The sequence below is a fragment of the Anas platyrhynchos genome, chromosome 5, assembly GCF_047663525.1.
Source record: "Anas platyrhynchos isolate ZD024472 breed Pekin duck chromosome 5, IASCAAS_PekinDuck_T2T, whole genome shotgun sequence".
Taxonomy (NCBI): domain Eukaryota; kingdom Metazoa; phylum Chordata; class Aves; order Anseriformes; family Anatidae; genus Anas; species Anas platyrhynchos.
The window spans coordinates 30,675,153-30,702,605 of record NC_092591.1 but is presented as its reverse complement, the minus strand read 5'-3'; the positions used below and the strand labels follow the sequence as shown (position 1 = coordinate 30,702,605).

Below are 27,453 nucleotides of genomic sequence, written 5' to 3'. Positions count from 1 at the left end.
GAGAGTGCTCTGCCTGCTAAGTGAAATATGAGCTTATTAGCTGTCTGGGTTTAGAAATAAAGAGGCTCCTCAGGAACCCCTACAGGTAGATGTTTCTTCCAGAATGGCTCAGAGGGCAGATCTCTCCTTTAATGACAGACGGAGAAGGTCCTAGGGTGACAGCAGTGCTTTGTGCTGCTGCCTCTTCAGAGAAATAATCTAACAAATGCTGTGTTTTAATCTCCACGTAGGCAGAAATGCTGGTCTGGAGGAAACCTACTCAGAAATGTCAGGTTTGGGTTCAGAGCAAAACCAGACAACAGTTTCCTGCTTGGTGCGAGAAACTGCCCTCTCTCCTGGTCTTCCTGGGAACTGTTTCTTGTATGATGGCCAGCACCCTCACCAGTGCTGGTCAACTGGAGCTGACTGGGGGAGCTGCAGCCTTGGAGTCACACAAGTCCACAGTCCCGCACTGCATCACGCTTGTGACCTTGATACTAGTATGCTATATACTTCCCCTGAACAGACAATATTTTCCTGATCAGGTAAAGCCCATATGGACCACATCCCAGTCAGGCCACCTCCTCCCCATCCTGCCTCCTGCCTATGAAAGCTGATGTTCTGGATGACACCAAAAATTTAACTTGAAATTTGAATTAAAATGCATCTGAAGAGCAAAGTTCTGAGCTGCAGCCTCAGAATGGGGATACACAACATGCAAGAGATGTTCATCAGCATCTCAGTGAAATTAAATAACACGTGCTAAGCTCCAGACAAGGGTAGTCGTTTCACTTCCAGTACCCAAGGTAGTCCTGGCATCTGTCTGCACCGAGTCATGCTCAAGCCATGCTGAACACATCCACCCTATCGTAGCCCTACTGAAAATTTAGTCCCTTTGTGTAAAGGTTGGGATGTCTCTCAGCCATCAGAAAGGTTGGCAGCCAGACCAGGAGAGAGATCTCAGCTCTCCCTGTAGCATGGGGATAGGACATGCACTTCCAGAAGGCTTTTCACTGACCCTCCTTACACACCTCCCTTGGGACAGATGACTTTTAGCTGAGCAGTTATTCGGTGAGACGGGGCCTGAAGTCTCCAAAAGACATTAGATGATCCCAGCTAGCCACCTTTGAAGTAAACAAATGAAAAGAGACCAATAATCTGCACCCAGGGCTTCATAGCCAGCATTAAGCAGGATGTTTGCTAGTCTTCCCTTGAATTTGCCATTCAGTCTATCTTCAAGCTCCTCCCAGAAGAAAATAAATAAATAAATAAATAAATCAAACCAGCTCTTCACTCAGTTTAAAAAAAAAAAAAAAAAAAAAAACAAATTCCCATGTAGCTGCTCTACACGTGCCATGTCTACTATGGGTGTCCTTCCAAACTACCTCCACTATACCATCCTGCTTCAGTGAAGATGTATCAGCTATAATAAATAACTCATAAATAAATAAATAATCATTATTAAATAGTTTAATGTTAGTTAATAATAGATAAATAATAATATGCACCTTCTAGCACACAAACACCATTGCAGGTGCTCACCAAGCTTAAGACCTTCTCTGTGGCCCGGATCTTGGTGGGTAAGCATACGCAGTTTGTCAGGAGCAAGGATATTTTCCCTTCCTTGCTCACGTGTAAATGCCACCTTCCTTACCTTTTCCTTCCCAGTGCCTCCAAAGACCATTCATAACTTTCTGCTCAGTACATCCAGAGCCATATTCCTACATGCTGTGTTTCCACAGCCACTCGCAAGGCACTGCCCCTCTGGTTTGGGAGCAATTTATCCTCAGTTTACATCTGGTGCATTAGCTGGGCTGCTCACATGTGGTGCAATCATAGGATGCTCCCATTAAATGTTTTCTGCTTTCCCTAGGAAAGCTATACGCAGCCCATGGTTATGTGGTGTGTGTGTGCAAATTGTGGAATGAAAAAAATCACCTCTTTGCTGAGAAATGAGGAATGTGTGCAGCACAGATACCTTGGATTGCCCATTCCCTTTCCCCTGTGCTCTGACTGACCAGATCTGGACTCCAGACTCCTTGGAGCTGTTTTTGCCCTGTGCCATGGTCCCCTTCCCATGACCATGCCCTGCACCATCACTAATAGCTCACTAAAGAATTTTTTGGTTTCTGAGTGAGTTTTCACTAAAAGCAATGCAAGCTCTTTATGCTAATTAGAAAAGGTTTTAAAAGCCTTAAAAAACAAACCAAACTAAGCTAAAAAAAATAATAAAAATCACTATCAGCAATTCTTAAGTGTGCATGTGAGAGGCTTTCTGATAGCGGCTTGCCACCAGTGGGACTAGCCACCAGGAAGCTTTGTCCTTCAGTCCTTGTAGGACTATGTGAACAGTTGAACACATTTTGCATTTATTTGTTCCCGCCAAGCCAGACTCCAAATGTAGCATAATTTGCACATCCTGCAAATTTGATCCCAAAGCTGTCAGTGTCCATCAGGCACTCTGACCTTCTCTCAGGTCTCCTCGGGTCAACAACTCCAACACTCCCTGCCTCATCTGCTTATCCAGCCAAGAAAGAACAGAGAAAGGACAAAGCAAACACCTCTGGCCCCTTGCAATGCACTGGGCACTGATTTAAAGAAATCATCCACGCCTTCCTGAAACCCAGTTAACAAGAAAAAAACCTTGTCCTCATTCTTCCACCCCTGCAGACACTTCCAGCTAAGTCTGCACAAAGCATTAAAATCTGGGCCACAGATCTGCCCAGCACATTTCCAAACCCTTTGGCTTGGTCAGGATGATGCTGTCACACAGCATCGAGCAGCTGAAGCACCCCTTCTGCCCCTGGTGGCAGTGGCACTGCTAGCAGGGTTAGCATCCTGCTGGCTTGCAGCCACCCGTAGCTGCCATCCTCATCCTCCAGACCCAGGGCAGTCATCCTGAGCAGCTCCATTTCAGCAAGGCTCTTATTCCTCCTCGGGGTGTTATCAGCTGCCTCCCAGACTCCCTACCTTGGGAATTATACATTTCCTTTTGGCTCTCTTTCCCTTTTCCAGTCCTGTGCTTTCGAGGGCATGAGTGTGCTCATTATCAAACACTTCTGTAGCACCTTTCTTTTCCATCTGATGTGGGCTTTCCTCATTTCCAAAAAGATTAAACCTGTGTGCGCACTGCTGTGAGGGTTTTTCTCCTCCTCCCATTCCCTCATTCACTCCATCACACAAAGTTTTTCTCTAATGGCCTGCCTCTCCACCTTTGCTCTTTCTTCTCCATAGCCGATCACAACTATTTATTCCTCCCTTGCTGCCTCTGACTGTCTACCCATTCCCCCCCCTTCCAGCTCCCTCCCTGCCTCCCACACAGACAGCAGCACTGGAGAATAGGCTTTTGTGAGAAACAGGCTTTGTTCCCTCCCTCTCCCTGATGCTATTTCTTTGTTTAACAATTTTTGCCATTTCAGAGAGTTTTCCACTTGCTGGCAGCCAACGAGCTCCTCCCCAGGCTGGGAAGGGGGAGCAGAGACCATGACACCAGCAATTAAGGAGAAAAAGGAACAGACAAACCTTCCAAATTCCTGCAGCACACAGGCACCACACTCCTCCTGGGCTGGTTCTGGTTCCTGCATTAAGGCCAGCTCAGTGCAGACTGACCAGTTGCAATGAGCTGGTCCCATCCAAAGCAACAGGGGAAGGCGGAGCTTTCCCTGGCTCCTTGAAGGGCACCTTTTTGCCTCCCCCCCCATCAAATTAGCAAATGCATCTATTCATCTGCCTCCTGCATGTGCAGATGAAAGCTGCATCAGTTCTGCACCAAATGGAGCAGATGAGTCACTGCTAGCTTCACCGTGAGGTACCACCGATAGGTTCTGTTCCCTCTGCGGAGACCGGCCTCATTCCTGAGCCCTATAATCACCCCCTTGCTATTTCGAATGAGAAGGAAAACCCAGCAGTTTTGCAAGGAGGAGCAGCCGCTGCGGGGTGTGGTGGGAAGCTGCACCCCACAGACGTGTGGGGTCAGAGCAGTGCTGAGCACAGGTTCACACGTGGAGTTTCCCACCCACCCTTCATGAAAAAGCAAACCATTTCCACTGGGTCCCCAAACACCACACTGACTCAGACTGTTGTAGCCTGTCAGCAGGTGACAATTCAGCTGACACAGTGGGGTCATGCATCTGAATTTATACTTGCGACCAAAAAGGCTGACCCACAAACTCCAGCTGTGCTCTGGTTGCAAACAGCCTCAGAAATAGCTACTGGCCATGCCTGACCTCTAGCAATGCCATGCCAAGAGAGCCACACTTGGCAGAAAAGACCTTAAAAATCCTCAAATCTTCTTCCTTAACCTCCCCTCCAGTTCTTTTTCATCCTGACCAGTCTGAAAAAGAAATGCCTGAAGGTTTGCCTTTTCCAGACAAAGAAGAGGGTGATAAGTACAAAAACTCCATTCTCTCTACTCCTAGCTAAGTAGCATGACCCGTGTTGGCTTTTGGGTGGGGAATTAATTGGGTCCCTAGGGCTAGGCAAGTATTAATGCTTCTCCCTGCCCCATCTCCACTGTCAGCCACCAAACCCCTTAGCCTGGAGCAGCAGAACCATGGCAAGGACCAAGCAGCAGCTCCACACTGCTTGGGCCAGGCACGGCAAGCAGTTTGCTCAGTGCTGGCCAGTGAGGGACAGAGGTCTTCTGTGAGGAGATGAGATGTGCAGCCGAGGCTGCCCACAGTTCCCTTTGACATGATACAGGTGGAAGTGAGCCGAGAGCAGCCAGCAGTGCTGCGGGGATGTGCTGAGCAGCTCCCCTCCTTCCCGAAGCTAAGGGACAGCTCTGAACATGAGAGCACAGCACTCAGAGACCTCATCATATCCTTCAGTTAATTGCTCTTAAACCTGCACGGAAAAACGTTTTCAGTGTGTGAGACAGACGCCGAACACCAATTAGTTTCAAGAGCTTCCCAGACACCGCTGGCAGGTTTTGTAAGCCTCAGCTGCCATACCTGCGTTTGGCCATTTCAGACCAAACCAGATTTCTAAGGAACAGAGAACGGCCCTCTTCTCAAGCAGATCCTCCCTTTGGCGAGTGCAATTTGCACCTGCCAAAAGCAGCTCACAGGACTGAATTACCATCACGGGTTCACGCACCAGCTGGTAGGCGAAGAGCAGGTAATTTTAGCCTGAAGTCTGCAATTTGTTCCTGTGGCAGACTGTGCACATAAAGAGGGAAGTTAGAAATTGGCCACTTCAAAGAGGCACTTGAAAATATAACTTTCCCAAAAGGGGAAAAAAAAATCCAAAACAAAAATTGCTCTCTTTGTACTCATTGCTCTGAGTACAAAAGGTAAGGCACCTATGAGATGAAACAGCTGAGGGACCAGGCTGTTAGAAAATGGTGGTGTTTCTGGGGGGGATCAAGTGCTGCCACTGGTTTTGTGTGACCTCTGCACATCCCAAACTCTGTCCTTCACTGCCTCGTGGAAATTCATTCAATGTCATATCAGAGACTGAGCTCGCCTGTGCAAGACCCTCAATGGAAGAAATCAAGGCCATGTTGAGCATTACCATCACCAAAGAGGTCTTGGCTGAGGTGGCCAAAGGAAAATCAGCTGGAGCACCTGGCTAAGGTCAGCTCATGATGTGCTGATGAAAGTGCCAAATAAAAGGTGGCCTATCCTGGTAGTCTTCCTGGTAAGTCTTCCACAGAGACAGCTGAGGTTACTGGCCACAGGGCAGTGCTGGCTCATCGCCACTTGTCATCTTGTAGCAGCAGAAGAAAGAGGCTGCGGTCAAGAACATTGCCCTGGAGAAAGGGAGCCCTTCAGAGAGGCATGGGAGTGGGGTTTGGGGTGCCAGTCCTCAGGTCCTGCAGCTCAAGACTATTCTCACCTCCCTTTCTTCTCCCAAAATTTGTCCGTTGCCAAATCTCCCCATGAACCAAAGTGGCTTGGAGGTGATTTAAGAAAAAGAGGGAGCATGGGCTGAAGTGACCAGCCTGCAGGAAGGAGTAAAGTCCTGGCTATCTCCAGTGAATGTCACATAGGAAAATATCAAAATCTCACCTCTAAAAAAAAATAAAAATAAAAATCAGAAGGATTTGTCCCTCCACAGCTGCTAAAGACAGGGCTGGAACCACTTCAAATATTTTAAGGTAGAAATTAGAATCAGCTTGCTGACTCACAGCTAGGCTGGCATTACCTTTTTCCCCCATGGGATTCACATTGAAAGCCCACTGGCTCAAACACAGCACCTCTGCTATCCTCTGCGGATGTTGGCTCAGCCAAGAGTTTGTATCAGTCACCAGCGCATCCCACTGCCTCTGGACACCCAAGGAGAAGCAGCAGTCACGTCTTCACACTTTTCCTGCTGGTCACCTGAGCCGTTCAGTAGACTTTTGTCTCATGCCCCTGCCTGAGACATCCTAGGAACCTGCTCACCTCTTTCACCAAGGCAGCTTGTCCTCAGCCTGCAATCAAGCCAGACGGCTGGTGTGATGGGGAAGGAACAAACTGGGAAGGAACAAACTGGGAAGGAATAATTGGCCTGTGGGAGGCTGAGCTCATGCAGCAGCTGTGCTCAGCAGGAAGCAAGGAGGCCTCGTTTCCCGTGTTGCCTGCTAAATCGTGCACACACGTAGACCTTGGCTCCCTATAAACACCACTGCACCACCACCACAGGTGGTGGAGATATTTCTGTAGCTTGGTGGAAGGAGGTCCTTCCCCACTGCTCTGCCCATCCATCAGGTTAAAGCCAGCAGCAGTTGTTAAGGCTGGCCTGATGGTTTGTGCTGGATCTGCAAGCATGCAGAGGGACTCAGTGTGACGTTATGGAAAAGAGACCAAACATAGGCAAGGCTTTTTCTCCCATGGAAGTGAAGAGCTGCTGGTGGCTCCAAGGGGACCACACGTGGGATATGGACCTTCTTCTCTGAACTCTGAGTAATGCAGCCTGGGGAGTAAAGCAGCCTGGGGACCAGGCACTGTCCCTTGGGCAGTGCCCTGGGGACGTGTGCCTGTTTCCCCGCTGCACTAGGGGGATTCAGCAGGGCTGGAAGGAGCTGGATGCAGCTCTCTGCCCCATCCCAGTCTCCTCCCATGACTCTGGGCAGCTTTTATTTTTCACCCCAGTGCTTCAGCTCACCAGCACCCTATAGCACAAATGGTCCTTCTCCCCCTTTTTGAGCTGTGGCAATAGACACATTAAAGGCAGTGAGGTGCCATACAAGCATCTAAGATAAGTGATGGCAGCGTAGCGTGACTAAGCCTTTTCCTATCTCCAAGAGGTGCCGTGGTGATGGATGAGGTAATGCAGTACCTTTCAGTATTGCCATAAATATTGGAAGGGCTTTACGTCAGGAGTTTGTGTTGTTTGGCTGGCATCTCCCCAGGGAGGTTTTTATCTCTATTTCGGACCCCCGCCGCTGACGCAATGCACAGCAAATGTGATAAAAACGCAGCGCAGATGCAACCGTAGCAGGAATCTCTTCCCAGAGATGCTTTTTAACAGCCCCGGTGCATTACGACCAGGTTGTGCAGGGAGACAGCTGTGCTCGCCAGCCCTCACAAAGCAAAGCCTCGGAGACAGCAGCGCCAAGTTACAGCAAACACCGCTGACCCACTTCACTCTGATGAAATATTTATGAGTCCTTTTGCCAACCCGCTGTTTGCTACTCCCCGCATCCCTCCCCTCAGCCCCGGATTAAACATTTCTCTCTCAAATAAGCCCTTTCAATCTTGACGTGGAGAGCGTCAGAGAGCTGAAAGTGTTTTAACAGGCAGCAGCAGCTTCAAATCAAAGCAAAGCCTCTGCTCCACGGCTGCGTCAGTCCTGCGGCTGCACCAAGACCCAAAATCTGATGGCCTTGCTGGATCTGTGCCACACGGGCACGTCACCTTTCCCTGGGAGGACACCCGGGTGCTCAGCAGCTGCATTATACCCAGCACCAAGGCAGGGTATGGGAACAGGAGGGGCTTGCACAGCCCCACAAAGCTGTCCTTGTCCAACATCTGCAAAGGGACCGGGATGCAGAGCTAAGCAACCGAGCAACTGCAGAGAGATGGGGCAGAGCCCCAGCTTGCAGCCCGCACACCAGTGTCCTCTCAAAGGATGCCGACACAGCCTGGCCACGCTCCCCACGTGGGTGACACAGCATTTCGGATCCCCACACAGCCTCCAGACGCAGTGATGAGCCCTGACTCCTGCCAGCACCAGCCCGGGTGCTGATGGATGGTCCCCAGCCTCCACGGGAGACGACATCTGAGCTGAGCATCACTCCTGCAAGCCACACTTGCCCCGATCCCAAAGCTCCGCCAGAACAGACGTGGCAGACATTTTATTCTTGGAGATGGAGGTTTGCACTGAAAAGAGACACAGCATGCTACCTCCAAGGGCTTTATTTTTTTTTTATTATTATTATTATTAAAAAAGTATCCAAATCACAGCTCAATCACAATTTCACCCTGTTATCTTCTCTTACCCTGTGTGAAAATAATTCAAAAAGACCTAAAAAGAGGTATAAACCCTGCCCTTCAACCCATAGTGCCAAAAGGAAAGGGAGGCAGGCTGCTGTCCCACCCTGCTCTTCTCTGGGAGCACAGGGGGCTCACCGCATGCCTCCTGCCACACCAATTCCCACCCAGGGCACCTTGCAGCCACAAACCCAACCATTTCTCTGTGGCACCATGGGCTGGAGAGCACTTCGTTCAGTACAGCTTCCTGCCCATCACTCTGTTAAAAACGCACAAGCTGCTGCCAAAAAAAAAACCCTGACCAAAGCCACTCCCTCCCTCCTCAATCCCAGATCCCAAATGGGCACAGATTGTCCAAAACGCTCACTGCCTGGTGCCCTGCACTGATACACATACAAAACCAAGACAAAACCCTCTTCTCGTGGCCTGACTTGCAGCTGCCCCAGGACATGGTGGGAACAGGGAAAGCAGCACCAAAACAGCACCAAGAAATAAAAGATTTTGTCTTGGACTTTTCACTGCATTAGACCCATTGTGCACCCAACCTGTGCTTCTCCTGCAGGAGAAGTCACACATGGCAAAGCTGTCACCTGCCTGGTCACCTGCCACCAGCCCTCAGATGCAGCTGAAACAGCTGTGCTATCAACCACAGTTTACAGCAAAACCATTTCTAGAATAAGAATCTGAGAATACTTTGCTGTGACTAGGTTGGAAATAGGACTTGTGCTGCAGAGCCCGGCTTTACAGGGTCATGGCACAGTGCACAGACCCCCAGAGAGGGACCGAGATAACCAGAAGAGTTTCAGAGCATCTTGCCTGGCTGTGTTCTGCCCTAGCTTTAACCTGGGGCTTGCATCCCCCTTGGATGCAGAGTCAAACATTGCTTTTCATTTCATATCTCTGTTTCTTCTAATGGAAAAAGACCATAGCTCTTACCATTCAAAACCACAAGCTATTAGAACCCAAGCCTTAGCTTGCAAGGCTGAGCACCGCTCACCCCAAGACAGAAGTCTGGGGGGAACAAAGGAGGTGCTTTCCAGCCAGGATAGTTTCCTTCCACAGCATTATTTGGCAGGACACGGGTTGAAGCCCTGGGAGCAGTTTCAAGGGGGAGCAACTCAGGAGATGCAGCAGAAGATGCTAAGCCAGCGATGTAGACCTCAGCCATCACCCCGCCAGCCTGACGGGCACACTTCTGGGCTCATTCTGCTGAAACTCGTGCCCTTGATCTGTGAGACCAAAGCCTGCATCCCACACTGCTGTAGCACACCCATATCCTACCCTGGGCAGCTCCCCATGTCTCAGCTTTCTGCCATACTACGCTGGCTTTGCAATGCCATCTCAGGAATAACCTTGTGGTGGGGTCAGCAAATGTTTTCTGCTTCCTTGCCACCGCTGAGAGAACAGCGGACACCTTGCTGCCCCCACCACAAAGCCCAGTTTCTCACCTTGAACCTTCCAGCACTTGAGAAGCTGCCTTAGCCGAGAGGACAAGTGTTTCCAAACCAAGGTGCTGCCCCCCTCAAGGAGCCAGGAGTTAGCACCCGAATGCAAAAAGTCTGATTTCCTAACAAATCACCCAAGCTCATTCAACTCCTCCAAGCTTTGCAGTTCTGCCTTTCTGGATTTTATTTGGTTGGTTGTGTGTGTAGTGTGCAATGTGCCAATGGTGCATGCTACCTTCCCAGTGCTGCTGTTAAGGCCCCATCCTGACAGTCAGCAAGTACCATTTCTTACTCAAATGCAACAGAGAAGCAGAAAAGAAAAAAAAAAAAAAAAGAAAAGAAAAAAAAAAGGTGTGGGGGGGGCTGCCTCTGGCACAGTAAAATATCCCCAGGCACTGCAGTAAGCAGCAGCAAATTTGACAGCTCTCTTAATCTTATGGGCACCCTGACAAATCCTTCTGATGGATGCGGGACTGCACCAGGTTCTCCTGCCATCACCCCTTTGCATCTCAGCTGTGGCCAGTAAAGAGATCACAGACGTGCGAATGCAGATCTGCATGAGCAGAGCCAGGTCCGAATCTCACGGCCTGCAGATCTGCAGGCATCAGCCTAAAAGCTGTTGCTTTGCAGCTGAAACATAAGAAGCCACTGCAGGCGGATGGGGAATAATTCAGCAGAGACCTTCTGGAGAGGCTCCTGGCACCCTGCGGGGAAATGCCCCCCACCAAAACCCGAGCACTCTCCTCTCCCTCCCTGCCACCTGCAGAAGCTGGATAGGATCAGGGGAAGGACACCCCAAGTACATCCTGCATAGAAAGGCTTGCTCAGAGCTCTCCTACCCCTATCCCCCCCTCCCCAAGGATGGGGCCAGCACACCCAGGCAAGCCCACGGTCGTGGCTGTCTGCCAGCCGAGGGATGAATACATGCATTCAGAGGAATTCTGGATTTTTCTCCCACTGTTCTGCAGCAATACCATGGGTGAGGGGCTAGTTTTAGGTGCTGTGGCTAAGGGAAGATGGAAGCTGCTGAAGGTCACAGCTGTGAAGGTCAGGCTTTGGAGGTCAGTCCCGAGACGGAGCAGGGAGCTCCATCCAGCCCTGTCCATCCTCCCTCTCCCAACAGCATCCTGCCCAAGCCCCACCCAAGAAAACTGGGCTGCCACCAGGCTTCTTCCTATCACCCCACTGCTGAAGTTTTCCCAGGCTGACCTTGATTCCCAAATAAAAATCAGGTTCCTTCCCCCACCTGATGGTCACTGAGACCCCGCATAGGAGCAGGGAACAAAGCAACAGGTCAGTGCAAACACATGGGGCACAGATGCGCACAGGGGCAAGGACAGACCAACATTCCCAAGACACCCCCCCTTGCATTTCATGCCTGCTGTACACACTGTGAAGCCCAGGTGTCCTCCTCCCCCTGCTCATTTGGTGCGCTCTTCTCCCCAGAGCCTGAAATAGGCAGCCTTGCCACTCCGCTCTCCATTTTGTGCTTATTTTATTTATTTTGGGCAGGTTTTCCTTTGTAAAAGGCTTTCCAGCACAACGCAGGGGAATATATCAAAGGCTATCCATTTGTAACAGGAGATGTTTGTCCCCCCTGTTGTCCCCCCCCCAAAAAAAAAACCCACAGCCCAGAAAAGGAGGCAGCAGCAGCGCTCGCTTTGCATAGCCTCCTGCCTCAGGACTGCAAGAGATTAAACACGCTTTTAACGCATCGACACAGAGCGAAGGGCGAACGAATGACACCATGCGGGCGGACAGGAGAGGAAACCCAGCTGGAAGCCTGCTGAGAGCCTTCCAGGGAGGTTTGCAGTTTTCCTGCCGAGACCGAAGCGCCGCAGCGACCTCCTCCCGCCTGTACCATTTCCGGGACACGGCCGGCTCTGGTTTTCCATGCCCGGAGCCAGCTCTGCCTCCGGAACAGCACCAGGTCCCCAGCCTCCATCCCGGGGCTGCAGCCTCCCCGGAGGCTGGAAGCAAGGAGCCTGGTCGTGGTGAGGCCAGCCTGGCGCATCGCTTGGAGGCTGCGGCAGGTACGCGGAGGCCGGCGGGCTCTGCCTTTGCGGAAATGCCTCCTCCTCTGGCTGCCTGACCTTCAGGGAGCAGGAGGATGGTGCGAGGAAGGGGGCTGCTCGCAGCCCCTCGCTGCTTTGGGTTAAAAACATCGTTATTTGTTAACAGGGAGAAAAAAAAAACAGGCGGGCAGGCGCTCTCGCTCCCGGCGTGGCAGCCCCTGGCCTCCGTCGCATGCAGCTGCAGAGAGGCGGACACTCACCTTGAGCAGGTAGATCTGCGTGGCTGTGTCGCTGAGCCACCCCGCAGCACAGACACCGCACAGCTCTCGGCTGATAGCCAGGGACCCCGGCAGCTTTGCCCCCTCCCCAGTGCTGGTGGGCATAGGGGAAAAAGCAGCAGCAGCAGCAGCAGCAGCAGCCCTTACCTCCTGTCCTCCGGCCCTACGAGTCGCACCTCGCAGCTGGCTCTTGCGCAGAGAAGAGGGAGGGAGGCAGAGGGAAGGGGGGGTTGGAAAAAACTTGGGAGTTTCCCACAATGCAGCTCTGCAGACCGCAGGAAGATGGAGAGCAGGGGAGGGGGGAGGATGCTCCAATAGGGCAGGAAGGGCTGGGACTGTGGAGGGGGACAGGATGACAGGGAGGGTGAGGGGAATGAGGCATGCCAGCTCTGTCCCACACCCACATTTCTCAGGGCTGAGCAATTTGGGGCTGTCCCTGCAGCAATGAGCACCCTGCCTGCTCCACCAAACCCCGCCTGGGTTTGCAGCAAGTTGTAGCCACAAACAGGGGGAAATGTACTGGGCAGAACGGGAGGGGGGCAGCCTGGTAATCTGGGATGTTTCTGTGCATGGAGAGGGAGGGGGGGAGGATCTGGGGGCTTACAGCACCAGGATAACGGATTTCTGAGAATGATGATCCCACAAGGGGTGGCAAGCTATATTGCTAGAGATGCCGTGCACAGGGCAGGGGAGGAAGCTAAAACACTGCATAACGGGGTGGGTTTGTGCCAGCTCTTCTTCCCTTCTCCCTGAATCCTCCCAGGCTAAAAGCAAGTCGTCATCATCATCGTTGTCCCTCTCTGCTGCCCCAGCCCCCACCTCCTCCAGCCACAGTCCTCACATTCACATCTCTGGGGTCAAACCTTGCTTTTACCCATGGCCAGGTCCTGGGACTATCTACAGCTCTTTTGGCTTGATTTGTTTAGGAAATAAGGGTGCAGTATTTGTCCATCTTTCTCCATACAATTATGGAGGACCCACTGACCAGCTAAATGTGATTTTGCAGGGAGCCTGGGCATCTTAAGAGATTGTACTGCTGCAAGAGGGGCCAATATGCACAGGTTGGCTATGCTGGTGTGCATCTCAGCTATATCAAAATACCCAGACTGCTTAAATCCCACTTTAAAGAAAAAAACATCTGCCCACATTTGAAGCAAACATAAAACAAATAGCAGGTGAGTGTAAGAGGAAGCAGAGTGCCAGCACAGCAAGCAGTGCTTCAGCTCAAGATGCAGCAAGGTGAAAGCAGCTCCTTCAAGGTCAGATGGAAACTGGAACCGTAAAAACCATGCTGATGATTTTTCCTCCTCCCCTGGGCTCACAGCATGCAGGGACAGGAACATCCCTGGCTCTGGGGAGCCCCTGCTGCAAGCTCCACTGCTGTGCCTGGGAGCACAGGGGCTCAGCAGCAGCAGCATCCTCAGGAAGGAGCAGGATGAGCCCTGGGCTTCCTGAAGGATGCAATTGTTCCCAGACCTATTTGATGCCCAGTCAGCTGGAGGATGGCACAATAGGAAGCTCTGAGCAGGGCATCCAGGCTGGGTGGGTACAGCAAAAAGGAGCTTGTATGTACCCTTGTTTTTAGTGCTGTCTGCTGTATGGATTTTAATTCTGTATTATAGGTAGCTTATAAAATTATTTTAGGTTAGAAAAGAGCCTTGAGATCATCAAATTCAATCATCATAACATTGCCAAGTCTACATCTTTTCCTTGAACCTCTTAGGTGTATATTTAATCTTACTTTTAGTCTGTTTCTGGGAGGGGAGTTGCATCTATGCTACAGGAATTTTTTCTTGTCTGAACTCCAGGAAAGGCCTTAGCCCTATCTTGTAACCTCGCTTTTAATCCTCTACCTAATCCTACTTCCTGCTTGGACCTTAGGCCTGTGCTGTAGGTTTCATGTAGTAACTGTAGTACTTCATGGCATAACTGGCTAGCTGTGCAATAACCATATGGATAAGCATTTTACCTCTAGTGTGTATTACGATTACAGTAATTGACAAAACCTTTCAAAAATTCAATTAACTGGTTAGCAGGATGTATTAAAGGGTACAAAGCAGCATTTCTCTCAGTCTCTGTTCTTTAAAAAGCTTTTCCGGATGCCTCCCCCTAACCTTTTGAAAATGATGGATGGTTCCCCCTCCATACCCAGTTAGCCATGTGTTTGCTGTTACCATGAGCACGATTATAATCATTGTAATTGCACGTATGTATATGCTTAATCCACAATTCCGTCTTTAATTAAATACTTCTAGCACTTAGCTTTCTCTCTCTCTATTTCAAACTTTTTTTTTCTTGTTTGATTCCTTCCCCTACGCCATTCCCAAATTCTTCCTGCATCTGCCTTGTTTAAGGGACCATTATAGGATTTCGCATCTCTGTCGCTATTCTAGCTGCTTCACTGCAACTTCTTGTCCCTTGAGGCTGATCCTGTAAATGAATAAACCCACCGACATCATCATGTTATTATAATTTTAGAGCATTTTTCTGATGCTGTAACAGACTCTCCAGCCTGGGTGGATCCATCCATGCCATGATTCTCTGGGTTCCCTTGAGAGCTGTAACAGTTCTTATTCTCGGATCCTAAATTGTTATTATTGCATTAAGGAGTTAGACCAAGCTAAGTAAGACCACGTCAGGGCACAGGTTAGATATCTAATCATGAAAAATCCTATTGCAGGAATTACTGACTACCCTAGTTAAAATGAAATAAAACAAAGCTCCAGACAGGTAAAATCTGGCAGCTAAGGCATGTTTAGTTACCTCAACAGCTAGTGGCCTGGTTTGTGAGTCAGTGCTGTGTTCACCTTTCTCCATCTCTCATCACCTACCAAAGGCAAGTTATCTCCTTGAGTCCAGCAAGGATGCTGCAAGCCCTCCCGTGTCTCAAGACTGCAGCAGTTAAACTGAGCCAGCTGATCTGGCTTTTTAAAATATTTTAGTATTGTTTTTAGTCTTTCCATGTGCTTTACCATGCATTACATATATCTTCTTTCCATTATCTTTCTGAGCTTATCAGAAACCTCATTTTCATTTACTGCCACATGCTTTCTATCTCCCTTTCTCCAGCCACACCTCCCTATTTTATTCCATTATTAAAATATAAATTAAAAAAAAAAAATCACAGTCCAAGAAGAGATGCAAAGGGTTCTGCTTAGATGTTTCTTCTCTTAATAACGTCTGTACTCTTAGTGGGCGTGAGATTTTAATAGTTTCCATGCTACTTGGTCTCCTATTCTATTAATAGTAGCACAGAGGATTATTTTTTCCCTGCTCATATCTAGTGTTTTCATAGATGAAGTGTACCTTTGGTTTATTACCAGTACACCTGCACCCACAGCCAATGACTGCAGCTGGCTTTTTTTCTCAACAGCGTGATCTGCAGCTTGTTCAGACAGGGCAGGAGTGAGATCTGGTCATTGTAAGGTCTGTATGGTAACTCTTCTACCAATTAATATTAATTAATTAATACCAAATAATATTAATGCCTACTGCCTGGGCAACTGAAAGGACAACTACCTGAAAGGACATTGCAGTGAGGAGCATGTAGGTTTCTGTTCTCAGGTGACAAGTTATTGGACATGAGGAAGCAGCCTCAAGTTGTTCCAGGGGTGGTTTAGATTGGATGCCAGGATGAATTTCTTCACAGAAGGGGTTGGTAGGCATTGAAACATACTGCCCAGGGAGGTGGTGGCCTGCCCCTGGAGGTAATCAACACATGGTTTAGTGATGGACTTGGTAGTGTTAGGTGATGGTTAGGCTTGATCTTAAGGGTCTTTTCCAGCCCAAGTGATTCTATAATTAATTTTTCACCTCTCTAGAACCAACTGATGGGGATGTTCCTATTGAAATTTCTGGTACTGGCTGTTTTGGTGCAGGGGCTTTTAGAGCAGCATTTTCCCACTACTTTGGTGCATCATCATGTCCCTTGCTCCACCTCCACTCCAGAGGCTTAACCAGTAACTTCCATGATGGTCTGTGTCCTGGTTTCAGCTGGAACAGAGTTAGTTTTCTTCCTCACAGCTGCTACGGTTATGTGTTTCAGATTAAGAATGAGAATAATGCTGTAACACACTGATGTTTTAGTTCTTTCTGAGCAGTGCTCATGCAGAACCAAGGACTTTCCAGCTTCTGGGGCTGCTCTGCCAGTGAGGAGGCTGGGGGTGCACCAGGAGCAGGCAGGGGGCAGATCCAGGACAGCTGACCCACACTGGCCAGAGGGACATTCCATGCCATACAGCATCATGCTGAACAATAAAACTGGTGGGGTTGGCCGGGGTGGGTGACGACACTGCTCGGGGCTGGGCTGGGCATCTGTCAGCAGGTGGTGAGCAATTGCACTGTGCATCACTTGCTTTATGTACTCTTTTATCATTATTATTATCATTATTTCCCCTCCCTTTTCTGTCCTATTAAGCTGCCTTTATCTCAACCCATGGGTTTTCACCTTTTCTTTCTGATTCTCTCCCCCATCCCACTGTGGGGGTGGGGGGACATGAGTGAACAGCTGTGTAGTGCTCAGCTGCCTGCTGGGTTAAACCACAACAGCCTGCTGATACCAGCAGAGTTATGGGCACATTGCCGTTATAAATTAAATCCCCCTAACGGCGTTCTGAGTCGGGTTTTATCAGAAAAAGCTTTGATTTCATGCAAACCTTAACCATTCTTGCACCTCTTTCTTCCTGTCTCACCAATGGCAATTCCTAGCCAGGGCTTGCGCTAATTGTGCCTCTTCCAAATGGACTTCAAATCCTGTTTCATCTTTTAATTTTAAAAGCTGGATAACTCTTGCTTCTTCTACAGCTCTGGTTGCTGGAGTAGAATCCACATAAGATGGTAATTTTCCTTTATTCTTTGGAGACAATAGCTTGAACAGGTTTCTCAAGAAAGCCTGGGTCCTGCAAGTATGTTGGGAAGCCCCTGTGGTGCCACCGCAGGGTTTTAATCCCTTCTGTCCAAATGCAAGAACAACACTGAAAAAAATATTCTTCAATAAGTGGGATGGTGGCAAAATGGTTGGATTTATAATTGAAAACCACCTGTTGTCCTCTGGTAACTTAGCAATAACCACTGGCACACTTGCTAAAAGAGGAGCCGTTCTCATGGTGAACGTGTTTATTTGGCAGTACTCCACCGCTGTTTGCCAGGATTTTCTGTCAGCCTTGCTAATGGATCACAGTGAAAAATCAGGTTTATAATTTCTATAAAAAACAACAACATTGTTTTCAAAATTTCTTGAAAATTTCACTCAGAGCAGTCTCATCTTCTTTAGGACCACACGTATTTGTCCAGAGGACTGGCAGGTGCCATTACTTCAGCTTTGGTACCAGATTTTCCACCTGGGATTGATCCTCCGAGGATGGCTGTTTCCAGTACTCTGTATCTGTCTTTGTTACAGCTTGTTTCTGTCATTTGACCCTTTATGATGGCCTTTTCCTGTTTTCTGCATTACTTATACAAAAATCCATCTCTTCTGATGTGCTACCACTACCATTGCCATTTCCAGCCACCTCCTATTCCTCTGCTTTGTTGTTTGCCCCCCTCGTTACTGAAAGGTTTCCTCTGCTGCACCTCCCTGCCCAGGAGAGTTGTTAGATGAGGACAACAGCTGCTGTTGTTCCCAGTTTCTTTTTCCTTTCTGTCCATACATATCACCCAAATAACCAACTTCCCTAGCAGCCCCCAGTCTAATTCTCCATTTTGCACAGCTATTTTTACTTTCTCTATCCTAATCTCTTTTGGCAATCATCTAAACTCAGTTTTACACTTCCTGTGATCAGATCCGCCTTGTGAGGTCCCCCTTGCTCCGAGGTGGAAACCGCAGTATGCAGCAGCAACCCCCTGCAGCTTCCTTCTGCTTCCAGCTGCTGTGGGGCCAGCACAGAAGCCCCCAGCTGTAGAAGGGGCCAGCAGCAGGGGCCCAGCCCTCCCTGCCCGTGTCCCTGTGTGCAGCCCGGTGCTGGGGCAGGAGGAAGTGTGTGCCGGGTGCGCAGGCGCTGCTCAAAACTGACACCCTGTTTATATGCATCATTGGGCATTGCCCGGGCCCTTCCGGCACGTCCCCACTGCAGGAGGAGTGCGTGGTGGCACAGCTCGCTGGGGACCAGGGGTTTGCCTGTCGCCCCCCAGCACCAGCCCCACGTGCTGCCAGGCTGAGCACTGCTCTGCTCTCGGCTCTACAGTGCCCGCAGTGTCCTGGCCAGCCAGGTGGGCACAGCCCCGGGGAAAGCACAGGTTGGTCTCCATGGCTTGTACCTCCAGTGATGTGCCACGGCACTGGGTGACATCCTGGGTGCTTGTCCCCTAGGGTTTGCTGCCTTTCTGCGTAGGTGTTTCTCCTTTGGAATCTCTGAGCCAGCATCTATCCCCGTCTCAGCAACCTTTCCCCTCCCCTGCATATCCAGCTGTGGGTGAAGGTCACACCACTACCCCTACACTTGCACTTTCTGAATGGCCGTGAGACTGAGTCTTCGGTACTAGCCCAGCTGCTTTTAGTGCTTACATGTTCTCAGGCATGTCCCAGAACGACTGGAGGAGAGTGCTAACTTCCAAGCCTTGTTTTTTTTTTTTTTTTTGCAGGTGATTTTCCACATCCTGTGATGGCGGGGGAAGGGAGTGCATTTACCGTCCTCTTAGGTGCACTGGAAGGTCTCACACTTGAAGGCTTCCAAGAGTTCAAGACAAAGTTGTCCCATGTTCATACCAAAAGAGGCTGGAACATCCCTGAGGATGCTCTGGTGGAGGCCACGCACCCTTCCACGCTTGTTAACTGCATGGGCAAGAGCTACGGGGAAGATGCCGCCATGGACATTGCCATTGGGTTGTTTGAGGAGATGAACCAGAGAGACCTTGCTGAAAAAATCCTGGATGAGAAGGTGAAGGGTAAGGAACTGGGGTAAACTTTGATTTTCTTTATCTTTTGAGTGCTGGAGACAGATAAAAGTGTGTAAAAGAGCAGGTTTCAGCTCTGCGATGAGACTGGAGAGGTGAAGGTGTCCCATTGATCCTGCCAGGTTCCCACTGCTCCCTTCCCCTTAAGGGAGCAGTGGGACTAGCAGCAGAGAGAGGACCAAGGCGATAAGGATGGGGGTGCCTGGAAGGGGCAAGTGTTGCTTCTTCAAGCAGTTCTTGCAGCCCAGAAGACCTAGGTTGCCAGCTGGGCTCCTAGCTGGGGACACGGGGGGACACTTTGGGGATATTCCCATTAGAACGCAGAAAATAAAGGAGGTTTGATGGGTGGCACATAGGAAATGCGTAACTGAATTTTGCATTGAGAAGAGCATTGAAACAAATGTCCTGTGCTGTTGGTGTGTCAGGAGCACAGTCGTGCTGGTCAGGAAGTTTGGCTCACTTTGGCACTGACTCTGCTTCTCTCTGGTGTAGAGTACAAGCAGAAGTACAGAGAGCACGTGGCCAGAGAGTTCCTCCAGTACAAAGAGGTTAACTCCTGCCTGGGGGAGAACCTGTCCGTGAGCAGCCGCTACACTGCCCTGACCATCACCAAGAAGCCTTGGAGCCAGCGCGGAGGAGAGCCTGAAGGTGCAGATGTCAGCTGGGGATGTGCCGACACCACCAGCGCTGTCACTGCACAGACACTGTTTAAACCTGATGAAGATGGGCAAACACCACAGACTGTGGTGCTGGTGGGCGCCCCAGGCATGGGGAAGACGATGATGGTCAGGAAGATGATGGTGGAGTGGGTGGAAGGGGCCCTCTACATGCAGTTTGACTATGTCTTCTGCATAGACTGCAAGGAGCTTTCCCTTTCCAAGCAAGTGAGTGTGTTGGACCTGGTTTCAAAATGCTGCCCTCACCAGCGAATACCAGCTGGAAGTATCCTGGACAACCAGGAGAAGGTCTTGTTCATCTTCGATGGCTTCGAGGCCCTGGGTTTCCCTTTGGCTCAGCCCAAAGACGAGCTGAGCTCTGACCCCAGGGAAGCAAAGCCACTGGAAACCACGCTGATGAGCTTGCTCAAGAGGACTGTTCTCCCTGCATCCTCTTTGCTCATCACCACAAGGCCAATGGCTCTTCAAAACCTGGGGCGGTGCCTGGAGGGTGAGTGTTACGTGGAAATCTTGGGCTTCTCGGCAGCTGCAAGGGAGGAGTATTTCCACAGGTATTTCAAGAATGACAATAAAGCAGATGTGGCCTTCAGGTTCGCCAGGGGAAATGAGAGCCTCTATAGCTTGTGTGTCATCCCCATCATGAGCTGGACCATCTGCACCATCCTTGAGCAAGAGCTTTACAAGAAGAACAACATTCTTGAGTGCTCCAAGGCCACCACGTGGATGGGCATGTTCTACCTCTCCTGGTTAATGAAGTGCAGAGGCAGCAATGCCCAGCAAGACCTGCAGCAGTTCCTGCACAAGCTTTGCTCCTTGGCCGCTGATGGTATCTGGAAACACAAGGTCCTCTTTGAGGAAAAGGAAGTCAAGGACTGTGGCTTGGACTGGCCAGACCTTCTCTCCCTCTTCCTCAATGAGAAAAGCCTGAAAAAAGGCATAGACCAAGACAATGTCTACAGCTTCACACACCTGCACCTCCAGGAGTTTTTTGCGGCTATGTTTTATGTCCTGGATGATGATGAGGAAACTGTCAGCGACCCAGAGGCCCTTAAAAAGAATGTAAATACATTGTTAGAAAGCTACAGCAAATCTAGGAAGGATTTGAACTTAACAATTCGGTTCCTGTTTGGTCTGGTAAACCCCAAATCAATAGAGTATGCAGGTGAAAGAATCGGGTGCAGAATTTCACCACGAGCTCAGGAAGATCTTCTGAGGTGGCTTCAGACAAGACACAGAGGCCTTTCCCATCCCAGTGAAGCGTTGATGATTAAGGATTTGGACACTTTCCATTTTTTGTTCGAGATGAATGAAAAAAGCTTTGCGCAGAATGTGTTGGGATGCTTCACAGGAATAGATTTGCACGACATCAAGCTGACGCTATACGACCAGATGGCTCTTTGCTTCTGCATCAAGCAGTGGGATGGAGTGGACAGCGTCACCCTCCGGAGCTGCTCCTTCCACCAGCAGCAGTGCAGGGAGGAGCCAGCCACAGTCTTGCCTGGGTGAGTACCACCACTCCGCTCCAGTGGCCAAAATGACAGAGATTTCCCCTTCTCCATCTCAAAGGAGGGTTTTAGAAGCTGAAACTGTGAATGCTTCTTCCCATCCAAACACCACTATGTCTCTTCCCTAGTGGTTTAGTCCCTTGGTGGAAGGTTTTACTTATTCTTGGGGAGAATCTTGCGAGATTATGGACATACCTGTCCTCTCGTTCCCAGGCAGCACCCACGGCAGGAGGAGCTGCGCTCTCCTCTGCACCCACTCTGCCAGGCACTGGGGCACACGGGCAGCTCGCTGCAGAACCTCAGGTACGGAGCCTGCCCCTGGGCGCTGGGTGGCCACCTCCATCTGTCCCTTCTCAGGGGGTGCTGATGGGGAAGGGCTGGACCCCATGCGGGAGGGTGGGGGCAGCATCTCCACGCTTGTGTCCAACCATGGGGTGGGTGGTGGCGGTCCCTCCTTGCTGGCTGGCTGGCTTCTCTGCTGCTCTCCCCGCAGGCTGCAGTGGTGTGGATTGACAGAGGGTGGCTGTGAGGCCCTGGGGACTCTGTTGGCCACTCACCCCAGCCTGGCCTGCCTGGAGCTGGGCGATGGAGCATTGGGCGACAGCGGCGTGCGGCTGCTCTGCACCGGGCTGCGGCAGCCTGGCTGCCACCTGCGCATCCTACGGTGAGCGGCACTGGGAACGCTGTGTCCCCGGCAGGTCCCTGTGGACACATCCCAGGCTGGGGGAGCAGAGGGCTGGGGATGTGCCCAACAATATCCTGCAGGCTGGCCTTGTCCCTCTGTCCCACTGACAGAGGGCTGGGGGTGGACACCGCAGTGGGGTGTGGCATGGGAGGACCAGCACCGATGAGGCTCTCTCCCGCAGGTTGCGGTACACCCGCCTGACCAGCGCCTGCTGCCAGGACCTCGCTGCAGTGCTGGGCACCAGCCCACACCTGGAGGAGCTGGACCTGTCCTTCAACACGGGGCTGCGGGATGATGGAGTGCAGCTGCTGTGCGAGGGGCTCCGGCATCGCGCCTGCCAGCTGCGGGTGCTGCGGTAAGGGCACGCAGCTCTGGCTGTGCTCCTGTGCAGCCCGAGCAGCTCCAGCACTGCCGCTACATCCTCACCGCTGCTGTCTCTCCTTGGACCTGCAGGCTGGGGAGCTGCCACCTGACGGGCAGCTGCTGCCAGGCCCTGGCCACGCACATTGGGGAGAGCTGCAGCCTGAGCTGCCTGGACCTGAGCGACACCGAGCTGGGAGCCGGGGCAGTGCTGCTGCTGCGGCAGCTCAGGCATCCTGCCTGCCCGCTGCAGGCACTGGGGTGAGCCCTGCCACGCGTACCCCGGGGAGACTCTCAGGTGCCCCCCTCACCTCCGGTACTGAGGCTTCTTTCCTTCCAATGCTAGGCTGAGTGTGTCGGCGCTGAACGAGGACGCACTGCAGGAGCTGGTTGCACTGCGAGCGCTGAAGCCCAGCCTGAAGATCGGAGACCTCCTGGAGCACGACACCCCACAGGAGGGAGCTATGTCCCGACTACCCTTCCAGCGGGGGGTCTGGGAAGGCAAGGGGAGGCTGGGGGTGCGGAAGACACTACTCTCCTCTAGGGTGGCTCCTCCCAGCAACAGAAACCACTGCTGACTCAATTATGGATACAGGGGAAGAGGAAAAACCTGTGACGTGCTGTGCCCTTCGCTCAGCCTGTTCTCCTGGTGGGGAGAGCATGCAGCTCTAGGGCCAAAGGAAGGCCCCAGAGCAGGGCCTTCCTGCATGCCCTGAGCCGTGGGGACGTGCCTGTTGGCCCAGCTCTGCCCCATGGACCTAAGGGACAGAAGATGGACCCGTGAGAGACAGAGACACAGAATGGTTCTGGGAGCGAGGTTCCAAGCACTTGCGGGCTTTAATGGAAAGGAGTGCTGCGCAGGAAAAGGCCATGCTGAAAAACTTCACAAGGAGCCTGGCGTGACATTGGGCCACGGGTGCGGGTGGGCCGATGGAGCCGTTTCTGCAGCGTGCTGAGGGCTGGGCAGGGACGGGTGACCCCATGGGCAGGGCCAGCCCTCCCTGGGGCTGGAGCCCCCTCCTGCAGCCCTGTCCCCAGGGCCTCCTCACGGCGCTGTCCCCAGGGTGTCCATGTCAACGTCATCATAGCCCGGGTCCCCGCAGGGCTGCGCCGGGGCGTCCCCACCGTGGGGAGCGGGGAGCTCCTCCGGCACGGCCGCAGCATCGTCGTAGCCATCTGGGGAGCCATGCCCGGGCTGGGCTAGGGGGGCTGCACCAGGCAAGGAGGGGCCGGGGCTGAGGACGCAGCCGCAAGGGCCGTGTGCCCTCATCTCCCCAGCACCACTGCTCCGTCATAGCCCCTCTCCTCTGACCCTTTTGCCTTTGAGTCGCTGTTCATTGCCCCTTGCCCTACCTGGGGCCTCTCCAGGGCTGAGCTCCTCGTCATTGCCATCCCAGCTGTCATCCTGCGGCTTCATGCCTGAGCCCTTGGACAGGGAACCTGCAGTGGAGACTGTGGTGTTGGGTGCTCGGCCAGGAATGGGGACAGCCCCAGGCCCTGGGGACGACCGTGCTCCCACCTGTGTGGCTGGGCACCTCCTGGTACTCGGGCATTAGGCTGTAATCCAGCTCCTCATACACGGCCTCAGCGCCGACATCCGTGGCTTTAACGGGGTCTGTAAGGAAGTACACGCTGCAACGGCAGGACCCACTGTTCCCCACAGCCCATGGAGACTCCGAAAGCGACGCCCACCTCGGTGTTGCAGCCGTGCGCGGTGTGCCTGCACAGCCAGGGCTGCCAGGGCCAGGCCCAGCAATGTCCCCAGGAGCACGCACAGGACCGTGGGCATCGGCACACTCCCCGACACTGCTGTCAGTGGGGCAACGCTGCTGCTGCTGCTGGCACCTGCAGGGATGGCGAGGGGCAGCGTGAGGCCGGGATCCACACGGCAGCAGGGGCAGGGGGCAGTGGGCACGGGCAGAGCCACCTGGGCAAGCACCCCCGTGCCAGCAGCTGCTACCTGCAGTGCTGGTGGCCCCGCTCGTGTCCTCGGTGTCCTCGTCACAGGCGATGTGGGCGACCCCCTCGGGGCCACAGAACTGCAGGTGCCAGGGCGCCGAGGGGCAGCGCCAGAGCGAGGGGGCCCCCTCCTGGCATCGCACCCAGCCCAGCCAGGCGGGGATCGAGCCCTGTGCGGGGACGGCCGCCAGCCTCCCCCCGCTGCCACAGCCCAGCTGGCGGCAGACAACGGCAGCTGTGGCGGGGCTGGTGTCGTTGGCGCACACGCGGCCCCACGTCCCCTCGCGCAGCACCTCCAGGCGCCCGCTGCAGCTGCTGCTGCCCCCCGCCAGCCGCAGCAGCCCTGCAACAACAGGGGACGGGGGGTCGAGGCACCATTGGGACAGGTGGGGCAGCGCGCACCCCACGGGCAGCGGGGCCTGCTCCCCACCCAGCTCAGGGATCACAGTGCTCACCTACCTGAGCACACGGCACCGGCACCGCCGCCCCGGCGGCAGCCACGCCGTGCCGGGGCTGGGCAGGCCCAGAGAGCCGCCTCCGTCCCCGAGCAGCCCCCGGCACCCGGCCACAGCGTCCCCACGCCGGGCCCGAAGCGCTCCGAGCCGGGCGCCTCCAGGGCCAGCCCGCAGCCCAGCTGGCGGCACACGACGTTGGCATCTGGCAGGTCCCAGGCGTCCTGGCAGACGGTGCCCCACGTGCCCTCGCTGTACACCTCCACCCTGCCGGCGCAGCGCCCGGGGCCGCCCGCCAGCCTCAGCCGCCGGCTGCCTGCACGGGAGGGCCAGGATGGGGCTGGGGGCACCCGCTGGGCACCCGCGGCCCTTCCCGGCGCACTCACCTGAGCAGGCGACGGCCGCCTCTGGGGGGCTGTGGCCGGGCGCTGCGGCAGGCCCCGAGGCATTGCACTGCGCCAGGAGCTCCTCGCTGCCAGCACAGCGCAGCTCCTGCAGCTCCACAGGGCCCGAGCTGGTGGCCGGCACAGCGTAGACCTTCTCTGGCACACCGCAGCCCAGCTGCCGGCACGCCACCAAGGCAGCTCGGTCGTCCCCCGGCCCCGCAGCCACGCGGGCCCAGGTCCCGGGGCTCGTGGCCACCTCCAGCCGCCCGTCGCACCGGCTCTCCCCGTCCAGCAGCCGCAGGGGCTCAGCGGCGCCTGCAAGAGCCCGGCCGTGCCGTGGGGACGGGCGCTGCTCCCCGCCTGCCACGGGTCCCTGCGGCCCCTGCACCCACCTGAGCAGTTGACGGCAGCGGCATGGCCAGGGGGGCAGGCGGGCTCCCCCAGCAGCGCCACGGGGCACTCGCCCGGGTGCCGCTCGCTCCCGCTGCAGCTCAGGGCATCGCGCCGCAGCAGCCCCGTGGCCGTGCCCGTCCCGAAATGGCCTCCTGGGGGCAGGGAGGCGGCGGGGCCGCAGCCCAGGTGGCGGCACAGGACGTGGGCGTCGCGCAGGTCCCAGGCACTGGCACACAGCGCTCCCCATGTCCCCTGCGCTTCCACCTCCACCCGCCCGGCGCATCCCGAGCCGCCATCCGCCAAACGGAAACCGGTGTAGGCTGCGGCGCAGAGAGGGCGCTGGGGGGATGGCAGGGAAGGGCCCCCCCGGGGCGCCCCACGCTGCAAGGGGCTGCCCCGGCCCCCCGGACACCGGCCCCAGCACTTACGTGAGCAGACGATAGCAGCGGGGCCAGCACAGGCCTGGCCGTGGGTCGGCCGCCGGGCGCAGCTGGCCAGGAGTGGCTCGCTGCCGTTGCACTCAAAGGCGCCGTCCCAGAGCGGCCCCGTTGCTGCCCCAAAATGGCCGGCAGCGGGGACGGCCACTGCCGTGCCACAGCCCAGCTCCCTGCACACCACCTGGGCGGCCTTGAGGTCCACGTGGCCGTGGCAGACGGTGGCCCAGGCCCGGCCCTGACGCACCTCCAGCCGCCCCGAGCAGGCGCCGTCCCCTCCGGCCAGACGGGAGAACCCTGCCGCGAGAGGAGGGCTCCTGGGGGGGATGCGCACGAGGGGGCTCCCTGCAGCACCGCATGTCCCCAGCACTCACCTTGGCACACCACAGTGCTGTCGTATTCATGAGGGCCTTCGTAGGGACCCCAGCCTTGAATCTTGCAGTCCCAGAGGGCCTTCTCTGTCCCATCACAGTCAACAAGCGCCAAACTGAGGGGGCCGTCAGCTTGGCCAAAATTGGACCCTTTGTAGATGTCAGCGACTGAGCCGCAGCCCATCTGCTGGCACACTACCTCGGCATCCTCCATGTCCCAGGCATCATCTGCCACCGTGCCCCAGCGTCCCCGTAGCTTCACCTCCACTCTCCCCTCACAGGGTCCCCTGCCAGCCACCAGCCGCAGCTCCAGCGCCTCTGTACAGGGCCGCAAGCCTCAGATTATCCAGGGGGGTCCCAGCACAGCATCCCCAGCACCACAACTGCGACTCACCTGTGCAGGTCACCCCCACATCCCGATCATGGTTACAGAAGTGCTTGCCCCAGCCATAATGGGGGCAGTCCTGCAAGGTGGCCTCAGAGCCACGGCAGAAGAAGGGGTGCAGCCAGATGCGTCCCTTGCCCTGCCCAAACGGGGCGTACGGGGATGCCCAGGCCACCGCGCCGCAGCCCAGTTGCCGGCACACCACGCCGGCGCCCCGGAGGTCCCAGTCGAAGTCGTAGCTGCAGACGGAGCCCCACTCGCCCTCGTGCTTCACCTCCACGCGGCCGGCACAGCGCCCGCCGCCATCCACCAGCCGCAGCTCCCCGCTGCCTGTGGGCAACCCCAGGGACCTTGCTGAGCACGGGGGGCACCTGCCCCACAACTGCTCCCTGCTCCCTGCCCCACCGCTTGCCCACTGCTTGCCCATGGCCAGCCCCTGCCCCACAGCCAGCCCAAGCACTCACCCCCGCAGAGCTGCACGCAGAGGAGCAGCCCCAGTGCCCTGGCAGGCACCATCCTGCCCCCAGTGCCAGACGCAGCCCCGCACCGGGGAGGGGGATATATAGGCAGCCCCCGCTGGCAGGAGCCAATGGGGGCGGCGCAGGTACCTTGTGAGCCGCTATCAGGAGGGTTATCTGCTGCCTGCCGGGGCCCAGCCTCCAATAACCTACTCCGTGCCCAAATATGAGACTCGGCTCCGCTTCTGGCGTCACGCACCCCCCCGCCTCCCCGCTGGGGCTCAGCACCCAAATGTCCCCGAGGGGAGGCAGCCTGCCTGGCTCCTGTGTCCCCCTCAGCTGGGGTTGGGGCTATGCCCGACG

The 27,453-nt window shown here is 54.2% G+C and overlaps 3 protein-coding genes across 7 annotated transcripts in view; 1 reads left to right on the top strand and 2 right to left on the bottom strand.

Annotated features, from left to right (window-relative positions):
* Positions 1-12,496, bottom strand: part of CEND1 (cell cycle exit and neuronal differentiation 1) — an 18,450-nt gene extending 5,954 nt beyond the window's left edge. Inside the window, exon 1 of one of the 3 annotated variants that reach the window (XM_027458399.3) lies at positions 12,282-12,496. The gene's annotated coding sequence lies outside the window, so the exon portion shown is untranslated. The other 2 variants (XM_038179732.2, XM_038179733.2) reach the window with 2 other exon arrangements.
* NLRP3 (NACHT, LRR and PYD domains-containing protein 12) lies at positions 11,493-23,141 on the top strand. Of its 3 annotated transcripts, XM_005029957.6 has the most exons (9): positions 11,739-11,874; positions 12,023-12,125; positions 18,714-19,016; positions 19,518-21,204; positions 21,421-21,510; positions 21,701-21,871; positions 22,074-22,247; positions 22,346-22,513; positions 22,599-23,141. In XM_005029957.6, exons 3-9 carry the CDS (start codon positions 18,734-18,736, stop codon positions 22,828-22,830), a joined length of 2,805 nt encoding a protein of 934 aa, XP_005030014.1. In that variant the 5' UTR covers positions 11,739-11,874; positions 12,023-12,125; positions 18,714-18,733; the 3' UTR covers positions 22,831-23,141. The 3 variants fall into 3 exon arrangements, with proteins under 3 accessions (XP_005030015.2, XP_005030014.1, XP_005030016.1); XM_005029958.6 differs by lacking the exon at positions 12,023-12,125 and having other exon boundaries at positions 11,493-11,874; XM_005029959.6 differs by lacking the exons at positions 11,739-11,874; positions 12,023-12,125 and adding an exon at positions 18,182-18,368.
* On the bottom strand, positions 23,071-27,453 carry LOC119717055 (antigen WC1.1-like). The gene is made up of 11 exons (XM_072038639.1): positions 27,097-27,453; positions 26,642-26,962; positions 26,251-26,565; positions 25,442-26,173; positions 25,050-25,364; positions 24,671-24,979; positions 24,213-24,554; positions 23,945-24,097; positions 23,772-23,867; positions 23,606-23,692; positions 23,071-23,452 (listed from the first exon to the last, which is right to left on the bottom strand). Exons 1-11 carry the CDS (start codon positions 27,146-27,148, stop codon positions 23,298-23,300), a joined length of 2,877 nt encoding a protein of 958 aa, XP_071894740.1. The 5' UTR covers positions 27,149-27,453; the 3' UTR covers positions 23,071-23,297.